General features: G+C 47.0%; 1 protein-coding gene across 8 annotated transcripts in view; it reads left to right on the forward strand.

The window, feature by feature from the left end:
* The first annotated feature begins 369 nt into the window (after window positions 1-369).
* The window catches only part of TMEM40 (transmembrane protein 40), a 32708-nt gene continuing 6313 nt past the window's right edge, over window positions 370-26764 (forward strand). For 2 of the 8 annotated variants that reach the window (XM_061397165.1, XM_061397166.1), the window contains exons 1-4: window positions 533-611; window positions 18364-18435; window positions 19260-19397; window positions 22783-22872. In XM_061397165.1, coding sequence (XP_061253149.1) covers window positions 18372-18435; window positions 19260-19397; window positions 22783-22872 — 292 coding nt within the window. In that variant the 5' untranslated portion in view covers window positions 533-611; window positions 18364-18371. Of the gene's footprint in view, window positions 612-14764; window positions 14806-18363; window positions 18436-19259; window positions 19398-22782; window positions 22873-26764 lie in introns of all 8 variants that reach the window. The other 6 variants (XM_061397161.1, XM_061397162.1, XM_061397159.1 and 3 more) reach the window with 6 other exon arrangements.

Here is a 26764-nt window from a genome sequence, read left to right on the forward strand (position 1 = left end):
CCCCACTCCCCACCCATTTGGGATCCACAAGTCAGTAGATATTCTAGCCTTTGCCTAGTTTCCTCACCACCGGAGGGCATTGCCAGCCCCACTCACAGGAGTCTCTCAAGGCAACACTGAGCCTAGGGCCTCCTCTTCTGCTGCCGGTCTAACCTCCGTCCTCGGGGGAGCATCAGGTTGGCCCACATGGCTGTGCCCTGAGTCAACCTCACCCATGGCAGGGAGGAGGCGGCCCTAGGACGGAGCTTGACACAGCCAGAGTGGTGCGACAGGTCCTGAAGTTAGAGGGCCATGGCCATGGCCCCGAGGGGAGGAGGAGACAGGGGCCTAGGGGTGCACCCGCCCCATCTGCCCTTCTGGCATACGGGGGTAAGAGTCAGATCAGACAGGAAGACCGGGGGCCGACGGCACCGCAGGAAGGAATGCCACGCCGGTGAGCTTGTGAACCTGGGGCCCCCAGCGCAGCTTCAGGCCCCGCCCTGCCCAGCGTCAGGCCCCGCCCCTCCCGTCGGGGGCGGGGCCACCTCTCCGCCCTCCTCCCCCGCCCCTCCCCGGGCACCAGCAGTCCACGGTCGCATCGCCTCCAGCACGCACCTGCCTCCGGAGCTCAGGTAAGGGACACGGGGCGCCTGAGGGGCGGGGTGGGGGGATTTTTTTTCCGAGTTTTGGGGAGAAAGAAGCTCTTCAGCAGGCCTGACATTCTGTGGTTCCCGGCGGGCCTGAATTTGAGTCCCACTCAGGGGCTCCCCAGTCAGGTGAGCGCCTCCGTCTCCTCTGGAGAGTCAGGGGAGAGTGAAGTTCTCCCCGGTGCTGGGAGCGTCCCGCCGGCCCACTCTGGGTCTGTCGCTAACTTGCTCTGCGGGGCCTTCAGAAACATTACGACCTTAGCTTCCCCATTTGTGAGGTGAAGGGTCTGACTAACTCTCGGAAGGCTTCGCCCCTCTCCGCCCTCGTGAGACCCACAGATTCGCCCTCCCCTTCCCCGCAGAAGCTGCCCTGGCCTCGGGGCTCGAAGGCATCTTTGAGGAAAAAGTACTGAACGGAGAGCTGGGGGAAGGGGGAGCCCCGCTGCTGTCGGAAGCTCACGGGGCGGGGGTGCGGCCGACAGGGAGCCCCCAGTCCCCTCACCTGTGCGCAGAGCATCCTGGCTTCTCTCCTGGGAGACGGCTTTTGGGCCGGAAGCCAGCCCATTTTTCCTTTCACTGGGGACGGGAAAGATTATGATCTGGGGCTTATCATTTTGACCTGGTTTGTATAGAAACTGAGAGAAAAGTCACGTCAGGAGGGTGTGTTTGTCCTGTTTGGAGTCCAAGCAGATCTATACTAATGAACCCCCTCCTGTCTCCGCGTCTCCCTGCATTTGGGCTGGCGCAGCCTTCTGAAAAACGAGAGTCCTTGTGCTTTGAGATCGTTGCCAGATCACCCTCTTAGCGCGTGGTCTCCCACATGCTGGCCACATACCAGAACTGGGGACCCTTCTGGTTATCGCGGATGGAGGCCTTCTTTCATTTTCATAACAGCTCTATGTGGGAAGTTCTCTTTCTTTAAAAAAAATTAAATAACTTTATGGAGATATGATTCACATGCCATAAAATTCACCTTTTTTAAAGTGTGCACGTCAGTGGTTTTCAGTTTATTCACCAAGTTGTGAAGAAAGTTTCAGTTTATTCACCACTGTCTAATTTAGAACATTTTTATCCTCCCCAAATAAACCCCATACCCTCTAGCAGTCACTCGCCGTGTCCCCTTCTCCCTGGCAACCACTAATCCACTTTCTGTTTCTATGGATCTGCTTATTCTGGACATTTCATGTAAATGGCATCATACAATAGGGGCTCTCTTCTGACTGGCTTCTTTCTCTGAGCATAATGTTTTCAAGGTTTATGCATGTTTTAGCGTGTGTCAGCACTTCATTCCTCGCTATGGTTGAAGAACCTTGTATGATGATACCACATCTGGTTTATTCACCCATCAGTTGATGGATATTTGGGTTGTTCCCACTTTTTGGCTGTTATGAGTAATGCTGCTGTGGACATTCATGTACAAGTCTGTGTGTACATAGACTGTCAATTCTCTTGGACATAATATGGAGGACTCGCTGGGTCCTATGGCGAAACTGTGTGCAACATTGTGAGGAATTCAAACTGTTTTCCAAACTAGCTGCACCATTTTACGTTCCCGCCGACAGTATGTCAGATCTCCACATTTTCCACATCCTCCCCAGAACTTGTTATTTGTATTTCATATTTTAGCCATCCTAGCAAGTGTGAAGTGGTGTCTCACTGTGGTTTTGATTTTCACTTCTATAATGACTAGTGATGTCGAGCATCTTTCCATATGCTGTTGTCGATTTGTACATCTTCTTTAGAGAAATGTCTGTTGAAAGCCTTTGGCTATTTTGAAATTGGGTTGTCATGTTATTGTTGAGTTGTTGATGTGCCTATTCCAGGGGAGATTCTTAGGCTCTGAGACTGGGGGAGACTTGCAGTGATCTCACAGTCAGTGGTAGGGAGAGGTGGGAAGTGAGTCCAGGTCTGTCTGACATTCAAGAGGCAGCAAGCGTTTTCTCCTGCTCTGGATGCCTTTTGTCTGGTCTTTGCTGTTGCCAATTGTGTGTGAGTGTGTGTGTGAGAGAGAGAGAGAGAGAAAGAATGTGAGATACTGATGGGAAAAGATAGAAAGAGAGAGAGAGAAGACAGACAGAGAAACTGAGAGCATCTGGGATGAGAGAAGGAGAAAGAGGAGCCTGACCTGGCTCTGGCTGTTTAACAAGACACCCACCTTGGAGGGTCAGAGCCATGGAAAACCTTTTCAGAGCTGTTGGTTTCTTCCCATTAATTTTCAAACATTGTGGTTGTTGTGAACTTCAAAAAAGTTTACTCAGGAGCACACTTCCCACTAGTTTTTTTGTTCCTAAATCCAAAACAAATCTAATTAGACCCCCAACCTAAACAGGGAATAGCATCCCCTAGTGTCTAGCTGGGCCTAAAAATCCAGAGCAGTGTTTATCAGACTTTTTGATAACATCTTCTGCCCAAGAAAAATGTTTAGGCACCCCCAATACATATATTTATTTATGGATTTAGAAATTATATACAAGTTGTTGTTCAGTTGCTCAGTCTTGTCTATCTCTTTGTGACCCCATAGACTGCAGTACACCAGGCTTCCCTGTTCTTCACTGTCTCCTGGAGTTTGCTCAAATTCCTGTCCATTGAGTCAATGATACTATCTAACCATCTCATCCTCTGTTACTCCTTTCTCCTTTACCTTCAATCTTTTCCAGCATCGGGGTCTTTTCCAATGAGTCAGCTCTTTGCTTTAGGTGGCCAAAGTATTGGAGCTTCAGCTTCAGCATCAGTCTTTCCAATGAGTATTCTCAGGGTTGATTTCCTTTAGGATTAACTCTTTTGATCTCCTTGCAGTCCAAGGGACTCTCAAGAGTCCCCTCCAGCACCACAGTTCAAAAACATCAATTCTTCAGCGCTCAGCCTTCTTTATGGTTCAACTCTCACATCCATATGTGACTACTAGAAAAACCATAGCTTTGACTATACTGAACTTTGTTGGCAAAGTGATGTCTCTGCTTTTTAATACACTGTCTAGGTTTGTCGTATACAGGTACTGCAACCATTAGTTAATATCTCAAGCCCCAACATAGTATATTCAGAGTGACTTTCCATCACCAACGATAGTGAATGGAAGTTCACCTTTCAGGGAGTTTTCTTATTATGATTTCAGTCAGCAACAGTGTGTGTGTCTGAGATCCTGTTCATTATCATTTGCAACATTAGGGTGGCTGCTGTAGGACTTGAACGAGGAGCAGTGGTGGGTCTCTTCCACGCTTTTCCTGTGTCTGGCTTGTGCTTTCTTGATTAGGCCTATCTCCTTCCGTGGTTTCTTGACAGGGACTCTTTGAAGCCACTCGTCCACACTACAGGGGCTGATTCAGTTAAAGCTGCATTGTTTGATCCTAACCCACCACCAGGACACGGCAATATAGGGCAACAGGCTGACCATGGAGGAACGGAAGATATGGCCACAGCAGACCTGTCTGCACTGTGGGCTTCCCTATTGGCCTCTAGGGACCCCACTTAGTGGACATGGTGTTGGGTGTCTGATATATGGCCAAGGGTGCACATTAGAGTTGAACTATGTACTCTTAACTATTTTTAGCTAAAACTGAAGTAGAAGTAGGGCTTCCTTGGTGACTCAGTGGTAACGAATCCATCTGCCAATGCAGGAGACACAGGTTCGATCCCTGATCCGGGAAGATTCCGTATGCCTCATTGCAACTAAGCCTATGTGCCACAACTGTTGAGCCTGTGATCACAATTACTGAAGTCACAGAGTCCAGAAGTCACAGTTACTGAAGCCTGTGTGCCTTATAGCCTGTGCTCTGCAACAAGGAAGCCGCTGCAGTAAGAAGCCTGTTTGCCACAACTAGAGAGTAGCCGCCACTTGCTGCAACTGGAAGAAAGTCTGCACAGCAGCAAAGAGCCAGCAAAGCCAAAAATAAATCGACTTAATTTTACAAAGTTAAGTAGCAATAGGTGAACTGATTTGTCCTTCCTGTGCTTTGCAGATTATTATTTGAGAGACTAATAGGTTTTGAGCTAAGGACATCTAAGCCCACCGCTGCCACGCCTCAGCTTGCCACCTCTCATGCAGGGTGCTTGTGACCACATGAAGCAGTTATCATTTTTAGACAGTTTTTCCATATATTGAGCTGGCATCTGCCTTGGTGACTCCCCAAGATCCTGACTGCTCCCTCTGAGTTCACAGCCCCACCTTGTCCCCCTGTCCTGGAGGAGCCCTGCAAAGACTTGGGGACAGTGACCAGGTCTATTTATGCAGTGCTTATCCTTAGGCTGAGCAAGTCAGACATGGCTGTGCACTAACACACCTGCTCCTTCATCTAATTCTCTTGGATATGGTCTCTACACCCCCCTCATCCTCTGAATTATCTTGATTTGTCCAACTCTCTTCTGTTCAGGACCCAAGATTGAGCCCTAGGATAGGAGATGGTAAGGTAGAGGTCACCTTTCTCACCATGGACTCTGTGCTTCTGTTAATATAAACAAAGGCTGTGTTAGCTTTGCTTTGTCATGTCCGACTCTGTAACCCCATGGACTGCAGCATGCCAGGCTTCCCTGTCCTCTACTATCTCCTGGAGTTTACTCACACTCATGTCCATTGAGTCAATGATGCCACCCAACCATCTCATCCTCTGTTGACCCTTCCTCCTTTTACCTTCAGTCTTTCCCAGCATCAGGGTCTTTTCCAGTAGTGAGATCATTTTACTGTGTACTATCTTATCCACAGCCCCAGGTGAGCTCCAAAACCCTCAGTGAGTGACATTATTTTCTGTGTCAGAGATGAGAAAAAAGGGCCTAGAGAATAGAAGCAAGGGCCCAGGGGTTGGTGGCAGGGCCCAGCCAGGCCCTCAGTCTCACAACAGCTGACTCAGTTTCCTCCCAACCCCTGCCCTGCAGGCACCAAGAGGATTTCCCACCCATACCGTGGGATCTGGAGCTCTGAAAACACCATTTCTGTTCCAAGCCCCTGCTTCCCAGGGTCTGTTTCTGATTCATTCCCTTCCCCAACTGTCCTGCTTGAAGGGTGGACAAAACCCTGGACGCCAGAAGTTGACACTGTTCAGAGTGGCCGGTGAGAGTGCCCAGGCCTGGATGCCAGGATGAAAAGGCTGGCCCCAGGCATGGCAGGGATTGGAGCAGATGACAGTTTCCAACACTGTGCCAAAAGATATGGAGCCACATTCTAGGGGAGAGGACTGTGCTCTTGTGTAGTTTGGGGAAGGACCAGATTAGCTCCACCGAAAGCGCTTTCTCTCCTGCAGGCCTTCTCAGAGCCTTTCATATGCGACGCACCTTGTGCAGCTGCTATTGGAGTCTACGGAGAGCAGCATTGCCCAAATTCTTTGAACATAAAATCCACTTTTTCTTGGAGTATTTTGAGGGCCCCATAAGATGCTATTTGTAACTCACTTTTGGAACATGCTGTTCTAGGCCTTTACGCAGGTCGTATCAACCCCGAGTGCCTTTGCTGATTGAGTGGCTGAACCTTGAAGGCTTTAACAGGAGCAGAGCATTAGTATCCTAGAATATCAGAGCTGGAAGAACCTTGTAGTTTGCAACTTCTACATATGGGGGAACTGAAACCCAGGGCAACCCAGCAACTTGTTTGGAAGAAGGAGGCCAGAGGCAGGCAAGACTGCTGGGAGATTATCATAACACTCACAGGAGAGGTTCTGGCGTCTGAGTGGACCACACTCTGCCTTGCATGTGTTGCCTTTGTTAATGATACAGATTTCCCTGAGCAGCCTAACTCTAACCTTGCTCTGAACATCAGACCCTCTGAGTGAGGGAGTATCTGCACGACCAACAGTGCTCCCAGGGGCATCTGACCATTAGCCAAGTTTGGGAGATGTTGAGCGTGGGGAAGGAAGGGGAAACTCTCATTTACTGGGTGACAGTATTCTGGGCTTGTTGTGGTCATGATATCCTTCAATCCCCGCAACACTCGGGGAGAGAGATATTAATACCGCATTTTACAGAAGCTGAGCAGCAAACAGGGAAGGGTACACAATAATAACTGGCTCCTACAACTGGATCCCCTTGTAGGATCTCTTGGGAAGGAGGCAGTGGGTGTGGAGAAACCAGCTCCTCTTGAAGGAAAAATAGGACAGGCTTGGGCTTTGGCTGGCGGGAGAGGAAGGAGCTGGGTCATCCTTCCTGCCTTTGGAGCTTGAGGGCCCAGAAGGATGGTGGAGTCAGAGGTGCTCGGAAGGAAGATGTTTGGCCTCTGAAAGCTCTGGGCTGAGCCAGACACTGGGTTGGGGGGAGACTGTGGTAGGCAGAGTGATGATCCCCAAAGATGCTTGTGTTCTGATCTCTGGAATCTGAGAGCCTGTTAGTTTATGCGACAAAGGGGAATGGCATTAAATGGAATTCAGGTTGTTCATCTGCTAACCTTAACATACAGGATGATCACGGGTGGTCTGGTGGGGCCCAGTGTCATCACAAGAGTCCTTAAATGTGGAAGAGGGAGGCCGAAGAGGTCAGAACAGTGCAGTGTGAGGACTTGCCCCGACATTGCTGGCTTTGCAAGTGGAAGAAGAGCCACAAGCCAAGGAATGTGGGTGGCCTCTAGAAGCTGGACAAGGTCGGGGGTGGGAGAGGAAGGAGGAAAAGCAGCAGCAAGGAAATGGGCGTTCCCTTGGGCCTCCAGAAAGGCAGGCAGCCCTGTGGACACCTGGATTTTAGCCTGGTGAACCAGTGCTAGACTTCCAGCCCACAGAACGGCGAGGTGCTAACCACGTGTTGCTTCCAGCCACTACGTTTGTGGGAGTTTGTTACAGAAGCAGTAGAAAACCAGAGAGGCTCCGAACCAGCTCCAAGATGGTCTCTGTCCTCAGCAAGGGTATAGGTCTCGAAGGCAAGATCTTTAAGACAACTGGCTCAGGTGGTTACCACGATGGGGAAACCCAGGAGGTCCCCAATCCAGCCTGGAGTTGTAACAAAATACCTCGTATGGTGTAGGGGCCTCAGGGGCCCTGGCCGGCCCGGCAAGCCCCGCTTTGCTCTGCCTACCCTTTCAGAGTGCCCCTCCCTGAACCTCCCCCACCACACACACACACACACACACACACACACACACATTTGTCTCAACTCAAGAGCTTTGGCTGTGCGTAACAGAAACTACCACCGGCTACCATAACAGGGCCTCTTTGGGAGGATATGGGGGTTTTGCAGAACAGAGCACGCAAGTGAGGAAGCCGACTGCAGAGAAGATGGTGCCCAGGAGCAGAAACGAGAGGGCCCTGTTGCAAGGCAGAGCAGCGCCGGCTGGCTGACAGCTTGTGTCACTCACGCTCATCACAAGTCAGATCCCTGGGAGGAAGAGGTTGAGAGTCTGGCCTGGGTGGAGGGCAGTCACCCCTCAAGAACTCCCACATGCTTGTCCTGGAGCTGCATCTGCCTGGCCGGGTTGTGGTTGATGTTAGGGCGTGGGCTTGTCTGGGGTGATTTGAGCAGCCAGAGGACATCATCCAGAGCTGTGACTTGCTCCTGGGCTAAGACTAGCACGCATGAGGTAAGATTGTGGGTACTGAGAACGCCCTGGTAGTCCAGTGGTTAAGACTTCGTGCTTCCACTACAAGGGGCACGGGTTTGATCTCTGTTTGGGGAACTGAGATCCCTCAAGCCATGCCTCCGGGATCACACCATGCGCTCTCTCCTGTCACCAGAAGGGGCTTTGATGCCAGGTGGGCCAGAGCAGTCCACCCCTCTGTGGGCTCTGTTCCCCTCCCAGCTGCTATTTCAGCTTGCAGCACCCCTTCAATCCCACCTCCTGCCCTGGGCGTGTTTAACTAAGCTGGCCCACCACTGGCAGCCCCAAGGCACGACGTTACAGTCCACCTGTGGGGAAAGTTGGTCATTAGCTGAGCTTTCAAGGCCCAGGATGATTCTCCAACCTCATCACCTCCCCACCACCGCCCACCTCTTGCACTCAACCCTCATCCCACTCTGGCCACTATTGAAAATCCAACTGCAGGGACCTCCCTGGTGCTCCGGTGGCTAACATTCCACGCTCCCCAGGTAGGGGCCAGGATTCAATCCCTGGTCAGGGAATTAGATCCCACAGGCCGCAACTAAAGAACCCGCGTGCTGCAATGAAAATTGAACATCCCGTGTGCCACAGCTAAGACCTGGCACAGCCAAATAAATAAAGATTTTTAAAAAATCCAACTCAGTCTTAGTCATCCCTCTCCTCCAAGGTGGGACACCTGAGGAAGATAAGCAACCCGTGAATTGGGAGACAGGGTTCTGGAGCCAGCCTTGCCCTGAATCGCTATGTGACCCTGTGCAACTAACTTCCTCTCTATTCTCAGTTTCCCCATCTGTTAACTCAGACACTGAAGCCCCACCCTAGCTGGGCGTGGAAGGCGCTGTGAAGCTGGAAAGGCTGTGTCCCTTACTGTTCCTCCCACCCTTGTAATAGCAGGAGCTTAGGAAATCTCTGCTGAACTCAAGTGGAAATCCAGTTTAACAAAGCCTGTGGGTGCAGCGGCCCTGGCACCACCGGTGACTCAGCAGGGCTGGGGTTTGCAGAAAAAAATGCTAAGTATTGCATGTCCTTGTAGGACCAGCCTCAGAATGGGGGCAGGTGGCTGAAAGAGGGAAGGCTACAAGCCTCTAACCAGGACCGGGGAACGGGGCGTCATGTTAGTAGGAGAGGGAATGGATGTGAATCCATCCATAAGCTGGGAGACCTTGAACAAGTCACTTGTCTCTATGAACCTCAGTTTCTTCCTGCGTAAAGTAAGAGTAGTGCGCGTGAAATGAGATCATGGGAACTGGGAACTCCCTGGTAGTCCAGTGGTTAAGACTCCGTGCTTCCGCTGCAGGGGGCGTGGGTTTGATCCCTGTTTGGAGAACTGAGACCCCCCATGCCGTGCCTCCGGGATCACACCGTGTGCTCGCTCCTCTCTCTGCTTTCTCCTTTCTTCACTTCTGTCTCAACTCCCTGTGCTCCATCTTGGCTCAAAAGAGGTCATATGCAGTGAACCTGACTTCCAGAAGCCCCTGGCATCAATCCCTCTGTCTGATGTCCCACCCCTAGTGCACTGTCCTTTTGTCTTAAGCCTCGCCCTGCACACTGATTTTAAGAGTGTTACACCTTTACAGTTCTGCTGATCCTTTCTTATAGCAGGAATGTGGGCCAAGGAGAGATGAGTAAGGACGCTAAGAGGAGAAACAGGGCTCCCTCGGGTCCTGCCTCCATGAGCATTCTCTTTCCCCTCCTGTCCGTTTCAGTGTCCTGAAAACTGCTTGAGGAAGTTCCTTGGCTTCTGGGGACACTTGCTCAGGGCTCCAGTGGGCTGAGTGTCAATGGAAGCCAAGTCGGTGTGGTTTGCATAACCCTCCAGTGACTGTCAGCGGCTTCTTTCCTGGTGCTAATGACAGAGGCCTGGGAAGAGCTGCCGGCATCAACGTGGACTAAGCAACCACGCTTGCTCAACCGCTTACTAGCTCCCCGGTCAAGTTTCTTGGCCTCTCTTTGCCTCCGCATTCTGACGTGTAAAGCGGGCACAAGCTCAGTGGGCCCTGAGAGAGTTGTGTGAGGCGTACGCGAGGCCCGCGCGCCATTTGCTCAGATCCTTGCCTGACGGACAGGAAGCACTTAGTTGTTACTGTCTTCATCATTATCCATGTCATCGTTTTTGTTTTCTGCCAGGCCTTACACAGGGCACAGGTGACATAGAGATAAATCAGCTGTAATCCCTTCCCTGGCTGGTTAGTGATCTAGTACAGGAGACACCCTGGGTGTGTCAGACCCTCTCCCAGGCCCTGAGCAGAGATCAGAAAGTGAATAGGAACAGTGGCTCCAGCAGTTGTGCAGCAAGCCAGGGCCTCGAGAAGGAAGATTCTGAAACCAGACACGGCTAACGTAGGCTCAGGAGAGCAATGTGCCCCCTAGGCCTCCCCCGGATCGTGTCCTTCTTTGGAGTTGCTTCCTGCCAACTGTTTCCCATGTGGGCCAAGGCCCCTCGACTCTGTGCCTTTGCACACTGCTCCTCCTGGCCCTTCCAAGCTCCCCTTCAGCATTCCCTTCTTCAGGAACTCTGACTGACCCTGGTGTGATTTGGCCCCTGGGCTCCCATGGGACTACCACCGCACCCCACCCCACCCCACCCTTTGTCTACTATGAAATACCTTGAGGACAAGCATACAACTTATTCACCACAGTATCCCTGGGGCTAGCACATAATACGTACTGTGTACTAAGTTGCTCAGTCATGTCCGACTCTTTCTGACCCCATGGACTGTAGCCTGCAAGGCTCCTCTGTCCATGGGATTTTCCAGGCAAGAATACTGGAGTGGGTTGCCGTGCCCTGCTCCAGGGGATCTTCCCAACCCAGGGATCGAACTCATGTCTCTTATGTCTCCTGCATTGGCAGGCAGGTTCTTTACCACAGTGCCATCACCCTAGCCTAAGCACACAGTCGATACTCAATTAATGTATGAAGGTAGGGGAGGAAAACTGTATCAGTCATAATTGTTTTCAGCTACAAATGCTGAGACTCCTGACTATCGAGGCTTAAACAAAACAGGGTTTGTTTTTCTTAAATAACTAGAAAGCAGGTGGCTGCTGTCAAGGGCTCAGCAGCTCAATGTCCCTGCATTAGCTTTGGCTTTCCCTCAAGGTCACAGAATTGCCACTGCGGCTCCTGCCATCACATTCAAGAAAGAAAGGAGAGGCAAGACACAGCACCAGTACTGTTGGCCTCTTTTGTCAGGAGAAGCAAAACTCCTTCCCAGAGCCCATCAGACTTCTCACTTCTTTTTGGCCAAAACTGGATCATATGGCCACTCCTCACAGGGAAAACAAGTATCTACTTGATGCATGCTTGCGTGCTAAGTCACTTCAGTTCAGTTCAGTTCAGTCACTTAGTCGTGTCTGACTTTGCGATCCCATGGATTGCAGCATACCAGGCTTCCCTGTCCATCACCAACTCCCAGAGCTTGCTCAAACTCATGTCCATCAACTCGGTGATGACATCCAACCATCTCATCCTCTGTCGTCCCCTTCTCGTCTTGCCTTCAATCTTTCCCAGCAGCAGGGTCTTTTCCAGAGAGTCAGTTCTTCACATCAGGTGGCCAAAGTATTGGAGCTTCAGCTTCAGTATCAGTCATTCCAATGAATATTTAGGACTGATTTCCTTTAGGATTAACTGGTTTGATTTCCTTGCTGTCCAAGGGACTCTCAAGAGTCTGCTCCAACACCACAGTTCAAAAGCATCAGTTCTTCAGCATTCAACTTTCTTTATGGTCCAACTCTCACATGACTACTGGAAAAACCACAGCTTTGACCAAATGGACCTTTGTTGGCAAAGTAATGTCTCTGCTTTTTAATACACTGTCTAGGTTTGTCATAGCTTTTCTTCCAAGGAGCAAGCATCTTTTAATTTCATGGCTGCAGTCACCATCTGCAGTGTTTTTGGAGCCAAAAAAAAATAAGGTCTGACACTGTTTCCACTGTTTCCCCATCTATTTGCCATGAAGTGATGTGACCAGATGCCATGTTCTTTGTTTTTTGAATGTTGAGTTTTAAGCCAGCTTTTTCACTTGCTTCAGTCATGTCCAACTGTATGATCCCACAGACTGTAGCCCACCACGCTCCTCTGTCTATGGGATTCTCCAGGCAAGAATACTGGAGTGTGTTGCCATTCCCTCCTTCAGGGGAGCTTCCCAACCTGGGGATCAAACCCCTGTCTCTTATGTCTCCTGCATTGGGAAATGGGTTCTTTATCAGCAATGCCACCTGTGAAACCCAAAATGTTAGTTTCTCAGTCATGTCTCACTCTTTGAGACCCCATGGACTGTAGCCCTCCAGGCTCCTCTGTCCATGGAATTCTCCAGGCAAGAACACTGGAGTGGGTTGGCATTTCCTTTTCTGGGGGATCTTCCCAATCCAGGGTTCAAACCCAGGTCTCCCACATTGCAGGCAGATTCTTTACCATCTGAGCCACCAGGGAAGCCTATCTACTTGAGATAGAGGAACGAAGTTCAGTTTTGTTAACAAGAAGAAAGTTCAGGGGTGATGACAGGCAGGATTAAGGGGATGGGGGTAAGGAGGGTGGTTTCTGGTTAGACCTCGTCAGCAGAGGGTTCATGAACGAGGTGGTATTTGCACTGTGCCTGGAAAGTCACGTACAGTTTTGGCAACAAGGAAGAATGGCCTCAGTGGAAGTCTGGAGGCCTGCAAATGTGAGTGTGCCCAAGGGCTACCACATGAGCAAGACAGCTAAAGTAGGTGACAGGTAGGAGCAGCTTGGCGAACTGTTGACATATTTGGCATCCTCCAGTAGCTCGCTTGCCCCCATACAGCTCTGAGTCTCTTCTTCCCCCTGAAATTCCACCACAAGAGATGATCTCAGCCTCTGAGATGTACTGGACACCTGCTATGTACAAAGGGTCCTCTTCAAAATATAGATACACCCCGGGGCTCATGGTTGTCAGTCACTCGTTCCCAGATATCAGTTCATTTTCTTGGCTAGTGATTTCCTAATGCTGAGCTGAATTCTGCCCTGAGAAATGGGAGTTTTTATTCCAGAGAAGGGTAATGGAGCCTGGAGTCTAGGAGATGGGAGATGGGAGGGACTGGGGCTGGACCCCGAATGCCCAAGGGTCATAGGAGGTCTATGGAAGAGGGAACTCACGCTTATGGAGCCCTCCTCGGGCAGACACTGGCCGGCTTTCTTCTCTAAGGTGCTGCCATCACAGTTCACAATTGAGGTAACTAGAACTTGGAGAAGGGGACCGCCCGGCCAGGGTCATCTCGTGCACAAGTGATGGAAGTGAGGTTGAACCCTACTCTGTCTGACCCCACAGCACATGCTATCTTGTTGCTGCCCCCGTCACAATAATGGTCATCATCTCAGCTGGCGTTTATTCACTCCCTGCTCTATACCAGGCATTGTTCTGAGTGCTCTGTGGGTTTTAACTCATGCCATTCTCACAACAATACACTATGAGGTAAGCACTATTATTGTCCTCATTTTGCAGACAAGGAACCTGAGGTCCACAAGAAGTTAAGTCACTGGCCCGGAATGCCGCAGCTACAGGGGTCAGGGTTCACACCCAGGCTGTCCAGCTCTGAGGCACGGGGAAAGATGCTGCCTTGTCTGGGTCTTGTGGTGGATTAAAAGTAGATTCTCCACCAAAGACAAACAAAACCCCCATGAACTCATGGGTACAGAAAAGAAATTGGTGGTTGCCAGAGGTGAAGGGTGGGTGGGAAGGGGTGAAATGGGTGAAGGGGGTCAAAGCTACAAACTTCTAGTTATACAATAAAACAGTCCTGGGGATGTGATGTACAGCATGGAGACTATTAGTTCAAAATACTCTGTTGCATATTTGAAAGTTGCTCAGAGGATGCTGCTGCTGCTGCTGCTAAGTCACTTCAGTCGTGTCCGACTCTGTGCGACCCCATAGACGGCAGCCCACCAGGCTCCCCCGCCCCTGGGATTCTCCAGGCAAGAACACTGGAGTGGGTTGCCATTTCCTTCTCCAATGCATGAAAGAGAAAAGTGAAAGTGAAGTAGCTCAGTCGTGTCTGACTCTTAGTGACCCCATGGACTGCAGCCCACCAGGCTCCTCCATCCATGGGATTTTCCAGGCAAGAGTACTGGAGTGGGGTGCCATTGCCTTCTCCAGCTCAGAGGATAGATGTTAAAATTTCTCATCACAAGAAAGAATTTTTGTTTAACTATGTAAGGTGACAGATGCTAACTAGATTTAGTATGGTGATCATTTTGCAGCATTTACAAATATTGAATCATTATGTTTTGCCCCTGAAACTAATATAATGTTATAAGACCATTATACCTCAATAAAAATTTTTAATTAAATTGAAAAGAATTTTTAGGGCTTCCCTGGTGGCTCACCTCTTCCCAGCTTTGCACTCAGTGACATCACGTTGATGTCAGCCAGTAGGAGTGTTCATATCACAGAAATCAGGAACCTATACAAATCAGAGCTTTATGGTTTGCTTTGTTGTTGGTCTGAATTGAAGAAAGTGGTCAAGCAAATGTTAATAATGCAGATTAAACCTCAAAACTGTAGGCATTACATTCTACTTGTTGCATATGAAATTCACAATACAGAGGACCTTATTTTTTATTATTTGTGTGCTCTGCATTCTTTTAAAATTTTTATTATTTCTTTTTCTTGAGATATAGGTTGATTTGCAGTGTTTCAGGTGAACAGCAAAGTGATTCAGGTATACATATACATTTATAGCTATTCTCTTTTAGATTCTTTTCCATTGGAGATTATTATAAGATACTGAATATAGTTTTCTGTGCTATACGGTAGGTCCTTGTTGTTTATTTTACATACAGTGGTGTGTATCTGTTAATCCCAAATTCCTAATTTACTCCCGCATTCATTCTTTACATCAGTAACATTTATTGCAGATGTGTGTGTGTGTGTGTGTGTGTGTGTGTATGTATGTACTTTCCCCCCAGAACCACAGAACATCTGTCAGCTCCCCACTCACAGTTCCCATCCACTCTCAGTCTGTTGGCAGGAACATGAGTCACAAGGTCCCTTGGCCAAATCTAGCATCCAGGGATGCTGGGAAATATTGTCCCTGGCTGGATGACCATGTGCCCAGCTACAATCAAGGCTCTGAGGGGGGCAGCCCAACCATGGCAGCTCCGTATATTTCCTCTAGAGAAGGGCACCGGCTCAGTGAGTTTAGTTGTTTAGATTTTCGAAGGCCACACATCCAGCCTTCTCGGGGCCTCACTTGAAGGGCCTCTTCGAGTTACCACCAGCACCCACTCAGAACTTCAGGAAAGCACAGGGTATGGTGTCCTGAAGGGGCGGGTTCCCAAATGTCATTCTGCAGCTCCAGGTGCCTGCTTCCTGCCCTGGCATTGACCATTGTGTCTGTAATCCCAGCAGGGCCTGACTGCATGATGGCCTTTGAGCAGTTTTGGGCTCCAGAACAACGTTTGGGGTTGCATTAAACAAAACGTGGGTTCTGGAGTCTCAAGTTACTTCATTCTTTGAGTCTCAGATTCCTCCTCTGTAAAGTGAGGATGATGAAATTTACCTCGCAGGGTTATAGCAAAGGTTAAATGAGACAATCTTTTGCAAAGTTTTGTTATCTAGAAACTATAATTCAAATGTGAAGTAATTAATCCCAGTTCTCTCCAGATTGGTTTGTGATCCAGCTCAGGTGGAATTATGAGCATATAAACCCATTTCTTGAGAAACCTATATGCAGGTCAGGAAGCAACAGTTAGAACTGGACATGGAACAACAGACTGATTGCAAATAGGAAAAGGAGTACGTCAAGGCTGTATACTGTCACCCTGCTTATTTAACTTATATGCTGAGCACATCATGAGAAATGCTGGGCTGGAAGAACAAGCTGGAATCAAGACTGCCGGGAGAAATATCAATAACCTCAGATATGCAGATGACACTACCCTTATGGCAGAAGGTGAAGAGGAACTAAAAAGCCTCTTGATGAAAGTGAAAGTGGAGAGTGAAAAAGCTGGCTTAAAGCTCAACATTCAGAAAACTAAGATCATGGCATCTGGTCCCATCACTTCAGGGGAAACAGATGGGGGAATAGTGGAAATAGTGTCAGACTTTATTTTTGGGGGCTCCAAAATCACTGCAGATGGTGATTGCAAGCCATGAAATTAAAAGACACTTACTCCTTGGAAGGAAAGTTATGACCAACCTAGATAGCATATTCAAAAGCAGAGACATTACTTTGCCAACAAAGGTCCGTCTAGTCAAGGCTATGGTTTTTCCAGTAGTCATGTATGGATGTGAGAGTTGGACTGTGAAGCAGGCTGAGCGCCGAAGAATTGATGCTTTTGAACTGTGGTGTTGGAGAAGACTCTTGAGAGTCCCTTGGACTGCAAGGAGATCCAACCAGTCCATCCTAAAGGAGATCAGCCCTGGGTGTTCATTGGAAGGAATGATGCTAAAGCTGAAACTCCAGTACTTTGGCCACCTCATGTGAAGAGTTGACTCATTGGAAAAGACTCTGATGCTGGGAGGTATTAAGGGCAGGAGGAGAAAGACGACAGAGGATGAGATGGCTGGATGGCATCACTGACTCGATGGACGTGAGTTTGAGTGAACTCTGGGAGTTGGTGATGGACAGGGAGGCCTGGCGTGCTGCGATTCATGGGGTCGCGAAGAGTCAAGACACGACTGAGCGACTGAACTGAACTGAAACCCATTGTAAAACTGCTTAGTACTATACTGATGTAAGGTGGCATATAACATTTTAAGTTATTAAAAAAATTGTTATTTTATTATAACAAAAGCAGTACTGTTAAAAATTTAGAAAATGCAAAGTGAAAATAAGAAACTAAAAGTACCCATAATGCTATCACTCAGAGATAACTGTATGTGTTTATAAGATATCAGAGATAACTATATATATTTATATATGTGGACCTCTAGGGACTTCCCAACTACTTATACTTTGATATAGCTCCAACAGTTAGAGCTTGAACAGTTCTTAACAGAACAGTTATTAACTTGTTCTGTTGTTGTATTTGGATTCCCCCCTACCGTGCCCTCCAACTCCCTTATTCAGATAATCAAATTATTTTGAAGCATGTCCCAGACATCATATAATTTCATCATGAATAATTCAGTGTTCATCTCTAAATTGAAGGATATATTAATTATTTTTGGCTGTGCTGGGTCTCTAGGTGCTGCGTGGGGGCTACTCTTTGTTGTGGTGTGTGGGTTTCCCATTACGGTGGCTTCTCTTGTTGTGAAGCATGGACTCTAGGTTTTCTGGCTTCAGTGGTTGTGGCATGCATCCTGTGGAATCTCCCTGAATCAGGGATCAGCCTGTGTCCCCTGCATTGGCAGGTGGATTCTTATCCACTGGACCACCAGAGAAGTCCTGAAGGATATTTTATTTTATTTTTTATTTATTTATTTTTAGGATATTTTAAATAAATATAACCTCAACTTAAATATCACACCTAAAAAAATAAATTCTCTAATGGAGGATGTGGATAACAGGGAGAGGCTGTACATGTTTAGACACAGGGGGTAGATGGGCAATCTTTGTACCCTCCATTTAATTTTTGGGTTTTGTTGTTTGTTGCTGTTTGGTCACCAAGTTGTATCCAATTCTTTGAGACCCAGTGGACTGCAGTGTGCCAGGCTTCCCTGTCCTTTACCATCTCCTGGAGTTTGCTCAAACTCACGTCCATTGAGTCCGTGATGCCATCCAACCATCTCACTCTTTGCCACCCCCTTCTCCTCCTGCCATCAATCTTTCCCAGCATCAGGCTCTTTTCCAATGAATTGGCTCTTTGCTTTAGGTGGCCAAAGTATTGAAGCTTCAGCTTCAGCATCAGTCCTTCCAATGAATATTCAGGGTTGATTTCCTTTAGAATTGACTGGTTTGATCTTCTTGCAGTCCAAGGGACTCTCAGCAGTGTTCTCCAGAACCACAATTTGAAAGATACACCCAACTGAATGCAGATTTGCAGAGAATAGCAAGGAAGCCTAAGAAAGCCTTCTTAAGTGAGCAACACAAAGAAGTAAAGAAAAACAGTTTTGCTGTGAGCTGCTCTAAAAACTAAAGTCTATTAAAAAAACAAGTTCTTAATAGTATCAAAAGTTGATCATTACTCAGATTTCCCTATTTTTGTGTTTCTGTTTTTATAAATTGTTCTTCTTGTACCTTTGAATATTGGGTGTTTGTATTTTTCTTATTTATTTGCCAAGCTCTTTATATATTAAGGATATTAACTAAGGTAATATTAATTACTTCCTCCAGGAAAAGCCATGGAGACTTCAGGATCACTTCAAGACCACAGTCAAGTTCATGGAGAATCAGAAGATCTAGACTGTATGTTTGCTTTCTCTAACCCTCTGGGCAAAGCTACATGGGAAATAGTGTCCAGCAATGACTGGAACAGAAGACCCTGCTCAGCCCATGTGGCTCAATGAATGGCCCAAGTTACAGTTGAAACCTCTAGAGAAGTAGTGATTTTATACACTTGCACATGTGTGTGCTTGGTCCAGTCTGTCCCCCAGCACTCTCTAGCAGTGGGAACCCTGCTCCCCTGAGATTTTGCTCCCCCAAATCTAAGAGGCTCTGGGAGCTTGGACTGGCATTAGGGAGAGTCCCCAGAAGGGGGGAAGGGTCCCACATGCCCCCAGAATGGGAAGGTTTAGGGCTTGATTGGATCCCACTTGCTCTGTAATTTACAGAGAATTTTAAATTGGCAACTGTTCCGCGCAGTGTGGGCTTCCTGGTGACTCAGCGGTAAGGAATCCGATCCCTGGGTCGGGAAGATCCCCTCGAGAAGGAAATGGCAAATCACTCCAGCTTTGTTGCCTGAAAAGTCCCATGGACAGAGGAGCCTGAGGACACAACTGAGCAACTAAACCACCGCCACCTACACTGTAGCGGTCTCTTGGAAAGGATGACGGGCTTAGAAGCCCCTCTGTGGGCTCCATATTCAGAGAAACGCCTGTCTTTGGCCTTCCTAGAGCCTCTGGAGCCCTGATCTCCTGCACCTCCCATGGGCCCTAGGGGTTTGGGAAGAGTACCCCACAGTCCAGCCACTCCTGGATCCCCAAGTCCATGTAGACCCCTAGGAAGGCCCAGGTGGTCCCTGGGGTGGGAAGGGCAGGAAATACTCCTCCTTAACTACATGTGCCTCCCAGATGGAGAGACGGATTCCCACAAGCAAGACCGGGAAGCCAGACTCGTTTCTCAAGGACAAGATGAGAGAGACAAGTCTTCCTCCTCTTCATCCTCCTCTTCATCCTCCTCCTCCTCGTCCTCCTCATCCTCTTCCTCAGGTAAAGCAATGACTTAATTAAAGACACATATACTACAATATCATTAAAGACAAGCATTTACATGGAAAAAACAATCTCCTGTCCTCTCCCACCTCGGTATTGCAATTCTGGTTTTCCACATTCCCTTCCTGAGACTACCTTTCCGTACACATAACTTGTACAGTTATAACTCCCACATGGACAATTTTGTCCTCAGTTTACAATTTCTTCGCTGTCTTATCCTAAGCATTTTGCCGTGTTATTCCATAATATCTTAGCAACTATTGTTTTTTGTTTCCCATATAGCCCCTCATGTCAAGGAACATCTTAGTTTCCTAGGAGCGCTTTGGAGCCAGAGGCAGTGCATATGTGTGTTCCAGCAGCCTGCCTGGGCTCACACCCTTTCTTTACCACCAACAGCTTTGTGTCCTTGGGTAAATTGCTTAGACCTGTGTGCCCTGGGGTCCCCATCCATCAGATGGAGACCATAACAAAAGTCATTATATCATAGGATTTGTTGCTGTTGTTATTGTTTAGTCACTCAGTCGTGTCTGACTCTTTTTGCAACTCCATGGACTATATAGCCCGCTAGGCTCCTCTGTCCATTGGATTCTCCAGGCAAGAATACTGGAGTGGGTCGCCATTCCCTTCTCCAGGGGATCTTCTCGACACAGGAATCAAATCCACATCTCCTGCATTGCAGGCGGATTCTTTACCACTGAGCCACCAGGGAAGCCCAGCAACTCATCAGGAAGGGTCTATTTTTATTCACATTTAACAGGTGAGGAAACTGAAGCCAGTGAGGTTAGCTGTTGAAGAACTTCCAGAGGCAGGGGGGCTCCAGCAGGGGATTCTGTCCCTGTTTCTCCTCCCTACCTGGGCAGGGACGTTCTGTCTTCTTCTGATTCTGATCGACCCTCCGGGGATGCTGCTTCCCTGCAAATATTCTCCACTACGTGCAGCCAGAATTTCTTTCCTTCCAGTCTCCAGAGTACACATGGGACTGGTCATATCAATCAATAGTTTGCAAAGCTGAGCCCTAAGAGAAAGCATCAGGAAAACAGACAGAGTCCTGGAACCTTCGAGACAGACTGACATTCAGGATCCTGGTCCCTGATCCTACCCTGGTGGCCAGCCGCTGTATCTTGGACCCTGAGCATTCTTCAGAGACAGACCATTAGTCTTCGGGGCCCGGAGCCTGAGTGTCTCCCAGCTGCCTCCAAGCCCCCTCCACACAAAGGACCCTAACTCAGAGTCTGACATCCAGCACCACTCTCCCTACATATCTATTTGTTCTTAATGCAGACTATTATTTTTTAATTAAAACTTTTTTATTTTAAAAGATTACACATGGGCACATTATAGAAAATGTGAAATATTTAAAGAAGTAGAAAGAAGAAAGAAAAACATCCTTTGTTCTGTTAGATAACCACTCAACACATATTAGTGTATCTCCTTACATTTATTCAATATATGTTAAATTGTATATGTGTATATATTTTTTGTCCACGCTGCACAGCTTGTGGGATCTTAAGTTCCTGACTAGGGATCAAACCCAGGCCCTCTGCAGTGAAAGCATGGAGCCCTAACCACTGGACTGCCAGGGAGTTCCCATCAATAAATATTTATTGAACGTGAACCATGTGCCAGGCTCTGTGATCACTACTGGGGGGGCCAGCAACTAACTGTGATTTTTTTTCTGCCCAAGTTAATTTTTTAAACAATTGAATTAGCACATAAAAAAAACTATCCTCATTTTAGACAGCATACAATTCTGTAATACCTTTTATTTAAAATTATCCATAGGGAACTATATTCAACATCCTGTAATAAATCATAATGGAAAAGAAAAAACAGTCCTTGAACAAATTTTAAAGATTATATATTTTGAATATATCATGGAGAAAGCTAAAATAATTTTTGTTTGCATATTAACGGAGGTCATCCCTGTTGGATAGAATTTGGAGTAATTTTTGTTTTCTTATTTTCTGTATTCTTTGATATTTTGTAAAATGTGATGAAAAAGCCTTTTGGGGGCATTGATTAATGTTTATAAAATACAGAAAAGAAGAAAATAGAAGCCTCTCAAAATCTTATCTCCTGAGATAAATACTATTGTTGTTATCTTGTTAAAAATATTTGTTTATATTTATTTAGCTGCACCAGGTCTTAGTTATGGTGGCATGTGGGATCTAGTTCCTTGACCAGAGATCAAACCCAGGCTCCCTGAATGGCAGTGCAGAGTCTTAGTCACTGGGAGGTCCCCCACTGTTATCTTGATGTGCTTCCTGTTCCTAGTTGAGGTCACATATGCACTGATTTGTAAGCACAGTTAACTTGCTTTCCTGGAATTTAAAATTGTATCCACGATAGACCAGGAGTTTCCCAAACACTGTGTGTGCGCGTAGTTCACAGTCATGCCCGACTCTTGCAACCCCATAGACTGTATGTAACCTGCCGGGCTCCTCTGTCCATGGGATTCTCCAGGCAAAAATACTGGAGTGGGTTGCCATTTCCTTCTCCAGGGGATCTTCCCAACCCAGGAATCGAACCTAGGTCTCCTGCATTGCAGGCAGACTCTTTACCAACTGAGCTACAAGGGAAGCCCCGCGCCAAGCACAGTGAGGGACATTAGGACTGCTGGGGCTCTGTTAATCATCCCAAGGGAAAGGGAGTCCTCTGAACCCGAAGCCAGAAACTCCTAGGCCTGAATCCCTGGAATGTGGACTGATCCAAGAGTTCAGATGATTCGGTCGTTCTTCAAGGCTTGATCAAGTTCCTGCACCAGGCTGGGCAACCTTAGGACAGTTGGTGCCCAGGCCTTGTCCTTCAAGAACTCAAGGTGGTTGGAGGGATGAATAGCACCATGGACCCTCATGCCCACAGTGTCAAGCGCAGACAGCTGACACTATAGAAACCCCAGAGGAGGGACTTCCCTGGTAGTCCAGTGCTTAAGACTCAGTGCTTCCAATGCAGGAATGCAGGGAGCACAGGTTCAATCCCTGGTTGAGGAACTAAGACCCCACCTGCTGGGGAGGGTGGGCAAGACGGTGTGCCGGGACAACTAGAAAACCCCTCTGCAGGAGGTGTCACACCAGCTTAACTTCAGGATGAGGGGGCAAGTGGAAGGGCGTTCCAGGTGGGAGACCAAGCACGAGAAAAAGCACCTCATAACAGTACCTCGTGGGCCTTGTGTCATCAAAGTCGCAATAGAAATAGTAAGTGATTTGTTTAAGGTCACACAGAAAGTTTGTGACAGTTCCTGTTCCCCAGCCCTCAAAGCAGACTTCTTTCCCCCCGACCACACTGCTCACAGAAACTAAATTCCAAGAACCAACACCAGAATGAGGTATTTCCAGCTCAGTCTAGGCTGAGGTTCTCCTACAGCGTGTGTTTGTTCTTGCAGAGAACAGTGATGAGGACCAGCACCCCCGACTAACCAGAGAACGTCGGCACAGCCAGGGGGCTGGACTCCCCCGCAGGGGCGGCTCACCCGGTAGGCGGTAGGCCTCGCCACTTCTCCTTTGTCCACTCAGTGGAACTGAGTGTGTCTGTGTGAAGATGTTCCTTGCAGCATTGTTTATAGTAGGGCAATCATAGAAACAACCTAATGTCCAACAGCACAGCAGAGCTCTGGTCTTCATCCATCTCTAAAGCGAAAAAGAGAAATTTAAATCATAGAGTTGGTTTGATCTCATATCAGTTCAGTTCAGTGGCTCAGTCGCTCTTTGTGACCCCATGGACTGCAGCACGCCAGGCCTCCCTGTCTATCACCAACTCCCGGAGTTTACACAAACTCATGTCCATTGAGTCGGTGATGCCATCCAACCATCTCATCCTCTGTCGTCCCCTTTTCCTCCTGCTTCCAATCTTTCCCAGCCTCAGGGTCTTTTCAAATAAGTCAGTTCTTTGCATTAGGTGGCCAAAGTGTTGGAGTTTCAGCTTCAATATCAGTCCTTCCAATGAACACTCAGGACTGATCTCCTTTAGGATAGACTGGTTGGATCTCCTTGCAGTCCAAGGGACTCTCAAGAGTCTTCTCCAACACCGCAGTTCAAAAGCATCAATTATTTGGCACTCAGCCTTCTTTATGGTCCAGCTCTCACATCTGTACATGACCACTGGAAGAACCGTGGCGTTGACTAGATGGACTTTTGTTGGCAAAGTCATGTCTGTGCTTTTCTAATATGTTGTCTAGGTTGGTCATAGCTTTTCTTCCAAGGTGCAAGCGTCTTTTAATTTCATGGCTACAGTCACCATCTACAGTGATTTTAGAGCCCAGAAAAATAAAGCCTGTCACTGTTTCCATTATTTCCCCATCTATTTGCCATGAAGTGATGAGACCAGATGCCATGATCTTAGTGTTTTGAAAGTTGAGTTTTAAGCCAGCTTTTTCACTCTCCTCTTTCACTTTCATTAAGAGACTCTTCAATTCCTCTTTGCTTTCTGCCATTAGGGTGGTGTCATCTGCATATCTGAGGTTATTGATATTTCTCCCAGCAGTCTTGATTCCAGCTTGTGCTTCATCCAACCCCGCATTTTGCGTGATGTACTCTGCATGTAAGTTAAATAAGCAGGGTGACAATATACAGCCTTGACGTACTCCTTTCCCGATTTGGAACCAGTCTGTTGTTCCATGTGCGGTTCTAGCTGTTGCTTCTTGACCTTCATACAAATTTCTCAGGAGGCAGGTAAGATGGTCTGGCATTCCCATCTCTAAGAATTTTCCACAGTTTGTTGTGATCCACACAGTCAAAGGCCTTGACATAGTCAATAAAGCATAAATAGATGTTTTTCTGGAACGCTCTTGCTTTTTCTATGATCCAACAGATGTTGGCAATTTGATCTCTAGTTCCTCTGCCTTTTCTAAATTCAGCTTGAACATCTGGAAGTTCTTAGTTCATGTACTATTGAAACCTTGCTTGGAGAATTTTGAGCATTACTTTGCTAGCATGTGAGATGAGTGCAATTGTGTGGTAGTTTGGACATTCTTTGGCATTGCCTTTCTTTGAGAATGGAATGAAAACTGACCTTTTCCTGTCCTGTGGCCACAGCTGGAAACTGTGGCCACGGCTGGAAACTTTCCAAACTTGTTGGCATATTGAGTGCAGCACTTTAACAGCATCAACTTTTAGAACTTGAAATAGCTCAGCTAGAATTCCGTTACCTCCACTAGCTTTGTAGTGATGCTTCGTAAGGCCCACTTGACTTCAGACTCCAGGATGTCTGGCCCTAGGTGAGTGATCACACCATCGTGATTATCTGGGTCATTAAGATCTTTTTTATATAGTTCTTCTGTGTAGTTTTGCCACCTCTTCTTAATATCTTCTGCTTCTGTTAGGTCCCTACCATTTCTGTCCTTTATTGAGCCCATCTTTGCATGAAATGTTCCCTTGGTATCTAATTTTCTTGAAGAGATCTCTAGTCTTTTTCATTCTATTGTTTTCCTCTATTTCTTTGCATTGATCACTGAGGAAGGCTTTCTTATCTCTCCTTGCTATTCTTTGGAACTCTGCATTCAGATGGGTATAGCTTTCCTTTTCTCCTTTGCCTTTAGCTTCTCTTCTTTTCTCAGCTATTTGTAAGGCCTCCTCGGACAACCATTTTGCTTTTTTGCATTTCTTTTTCTTGGGGATGGTCTTGAGCACTGTCTTCTTTACAGTGTCACAAACCTCCATCCATAGTTCTTCAGGCACTCTATCAGCTCTAATCCCTTGAATCCGTCTGTCACTTCCACTGTATAACTGTAGGATATTTGATTTATGTAATACCTGAATGGCCTAGTGGTTTTCCCTACTTTCTTCTATTTAAGTCTGAATTTGGCAATAAGGAGTTCATGATCTGAGCCATAGTCAGCTCCGGGTTTTTGCTATTTTTGCTGACTGTATAGAGCTTCTCCATCTTTGGCTACAAAGAATATAATCAATCTGATTTTGGTATTGACCATCTGATGATGTCCATGTGTAGAGTCATCTCTTGTGTTGTGTGTTGTTAGAAGAGGGTATTTGCTATGACCAGTGCGTTCTCTTGACCAATAGAACGCACTGGTTCTTTGCCCTGCTTTGCCCATTAGCCTTTGCCCTGCTTCATTTTGTACTCCAAGGCCAAACTTGCCTGTTACTCAACGTCTCTCTTGACTTCCTACTTTTGCATTCCAGTCCCCTATGATGAAAAGGACATCTTTCTTAGTGTTATTCTAGAAGGTCTTGTAAGTCTTCATAGAACTGTTCAGCTTCTTCAGCATTAGTGGTTGGGGCATAGACTTGGATTACTGTAATATTCAATGGTTTGCCTTAGAAATGAACAGAGATCATTCTGTCATTTTTGAGATTGCACTGGAGTAGTGCATTTTGGACTCTTTTGTTGACCATGATGGCTACTCCATTTCTTCTAAGGGATTCCTGCCCACAGTAGTAGATATAATGGTCATCTGAATTAAATTTGCCCATTCCAGTCCATTTTAGGTCACTGATTCCTAAGGTGTCAATGTTCACTCTTGCCATCTCCTGTTTGACCACTTCCAATTTACCTTGATTTATGGACCTAACATTCCAGCTTCCAGTGCAATATTGTTTCTAATAGCATCGGACTTTACTTCCATCACCAGTCACATCCATAACTGGGCGTTGTTTTTGCTTTGGCTCCATCTCTTCATTATTTCTGGAGTTATTTCTCCACTCTTCTCCAGTAGCATATTCGGCATCTCCTGACCTGGGGATTTTATCTTTCAGTGTCCTATCTTTTTGCCTTTTCATACTGTTCATGAGGTTCTCAAGGCACGAATACTGAAGTGGTTTGCCATTCCCTTCTCTAGTTGACCACATTTTGTCATATATTTTGTAAAAAAAATGACCCATATGTGATTATAAACAAGACTGGAAAGCAAAATATCAAAATGTTAACAACGGTTATCTCTGGATGGTTATATTATGAATGATTTTTCTTTTCTTTTTTGTGAACTGACTTTTACCATACATGTTTTATGATAAGATTCTTTTATTTTTATAAGAAAAATATAATTTTGTGTTTTTTTTTTTAAAAAACAAACAACTTTAATAAATGTTAGCCTAAATTGATCGTGGGAAGAAAAGAACTTGGGGGAAAGAGACTGGATTAATGCCTACTACAGATTCTGACACACAAGGTGTTTAATAAATGTTCCCATGACTCTGCACCTGAGCTCTGGGTCCTATTTCTGGAGATAGAAATGACCAGGAAAGCAGACCTTGGTAACAGATCTGGATTTGAACCTTTAGAATTGCCAGTTCCTGGCCGTGTGACCTTCAGAGAATAACAGCTTTTGTGAGCCTTAGTTTCCTTATCTGTAAATTGGGGAGGGAGAGGTACTAATACCTTCTTCACAGAATCTCCGAGAGGGTCAAATGGAA

This window comes from Bos javanicus, chromosome 22 (assembly GCF_032452875.1).
Source record: "Bos javanicus breed banteng chromosome 22, ARS-OSU_banteng_1.0, whole genome shotgun sequence".
Taxonomy (NCBI): Eukaryota; Metazoa; Chordata; class Mammalia; order Artiodactyla; family Bovidae; genus Bos; species Bos javanicus.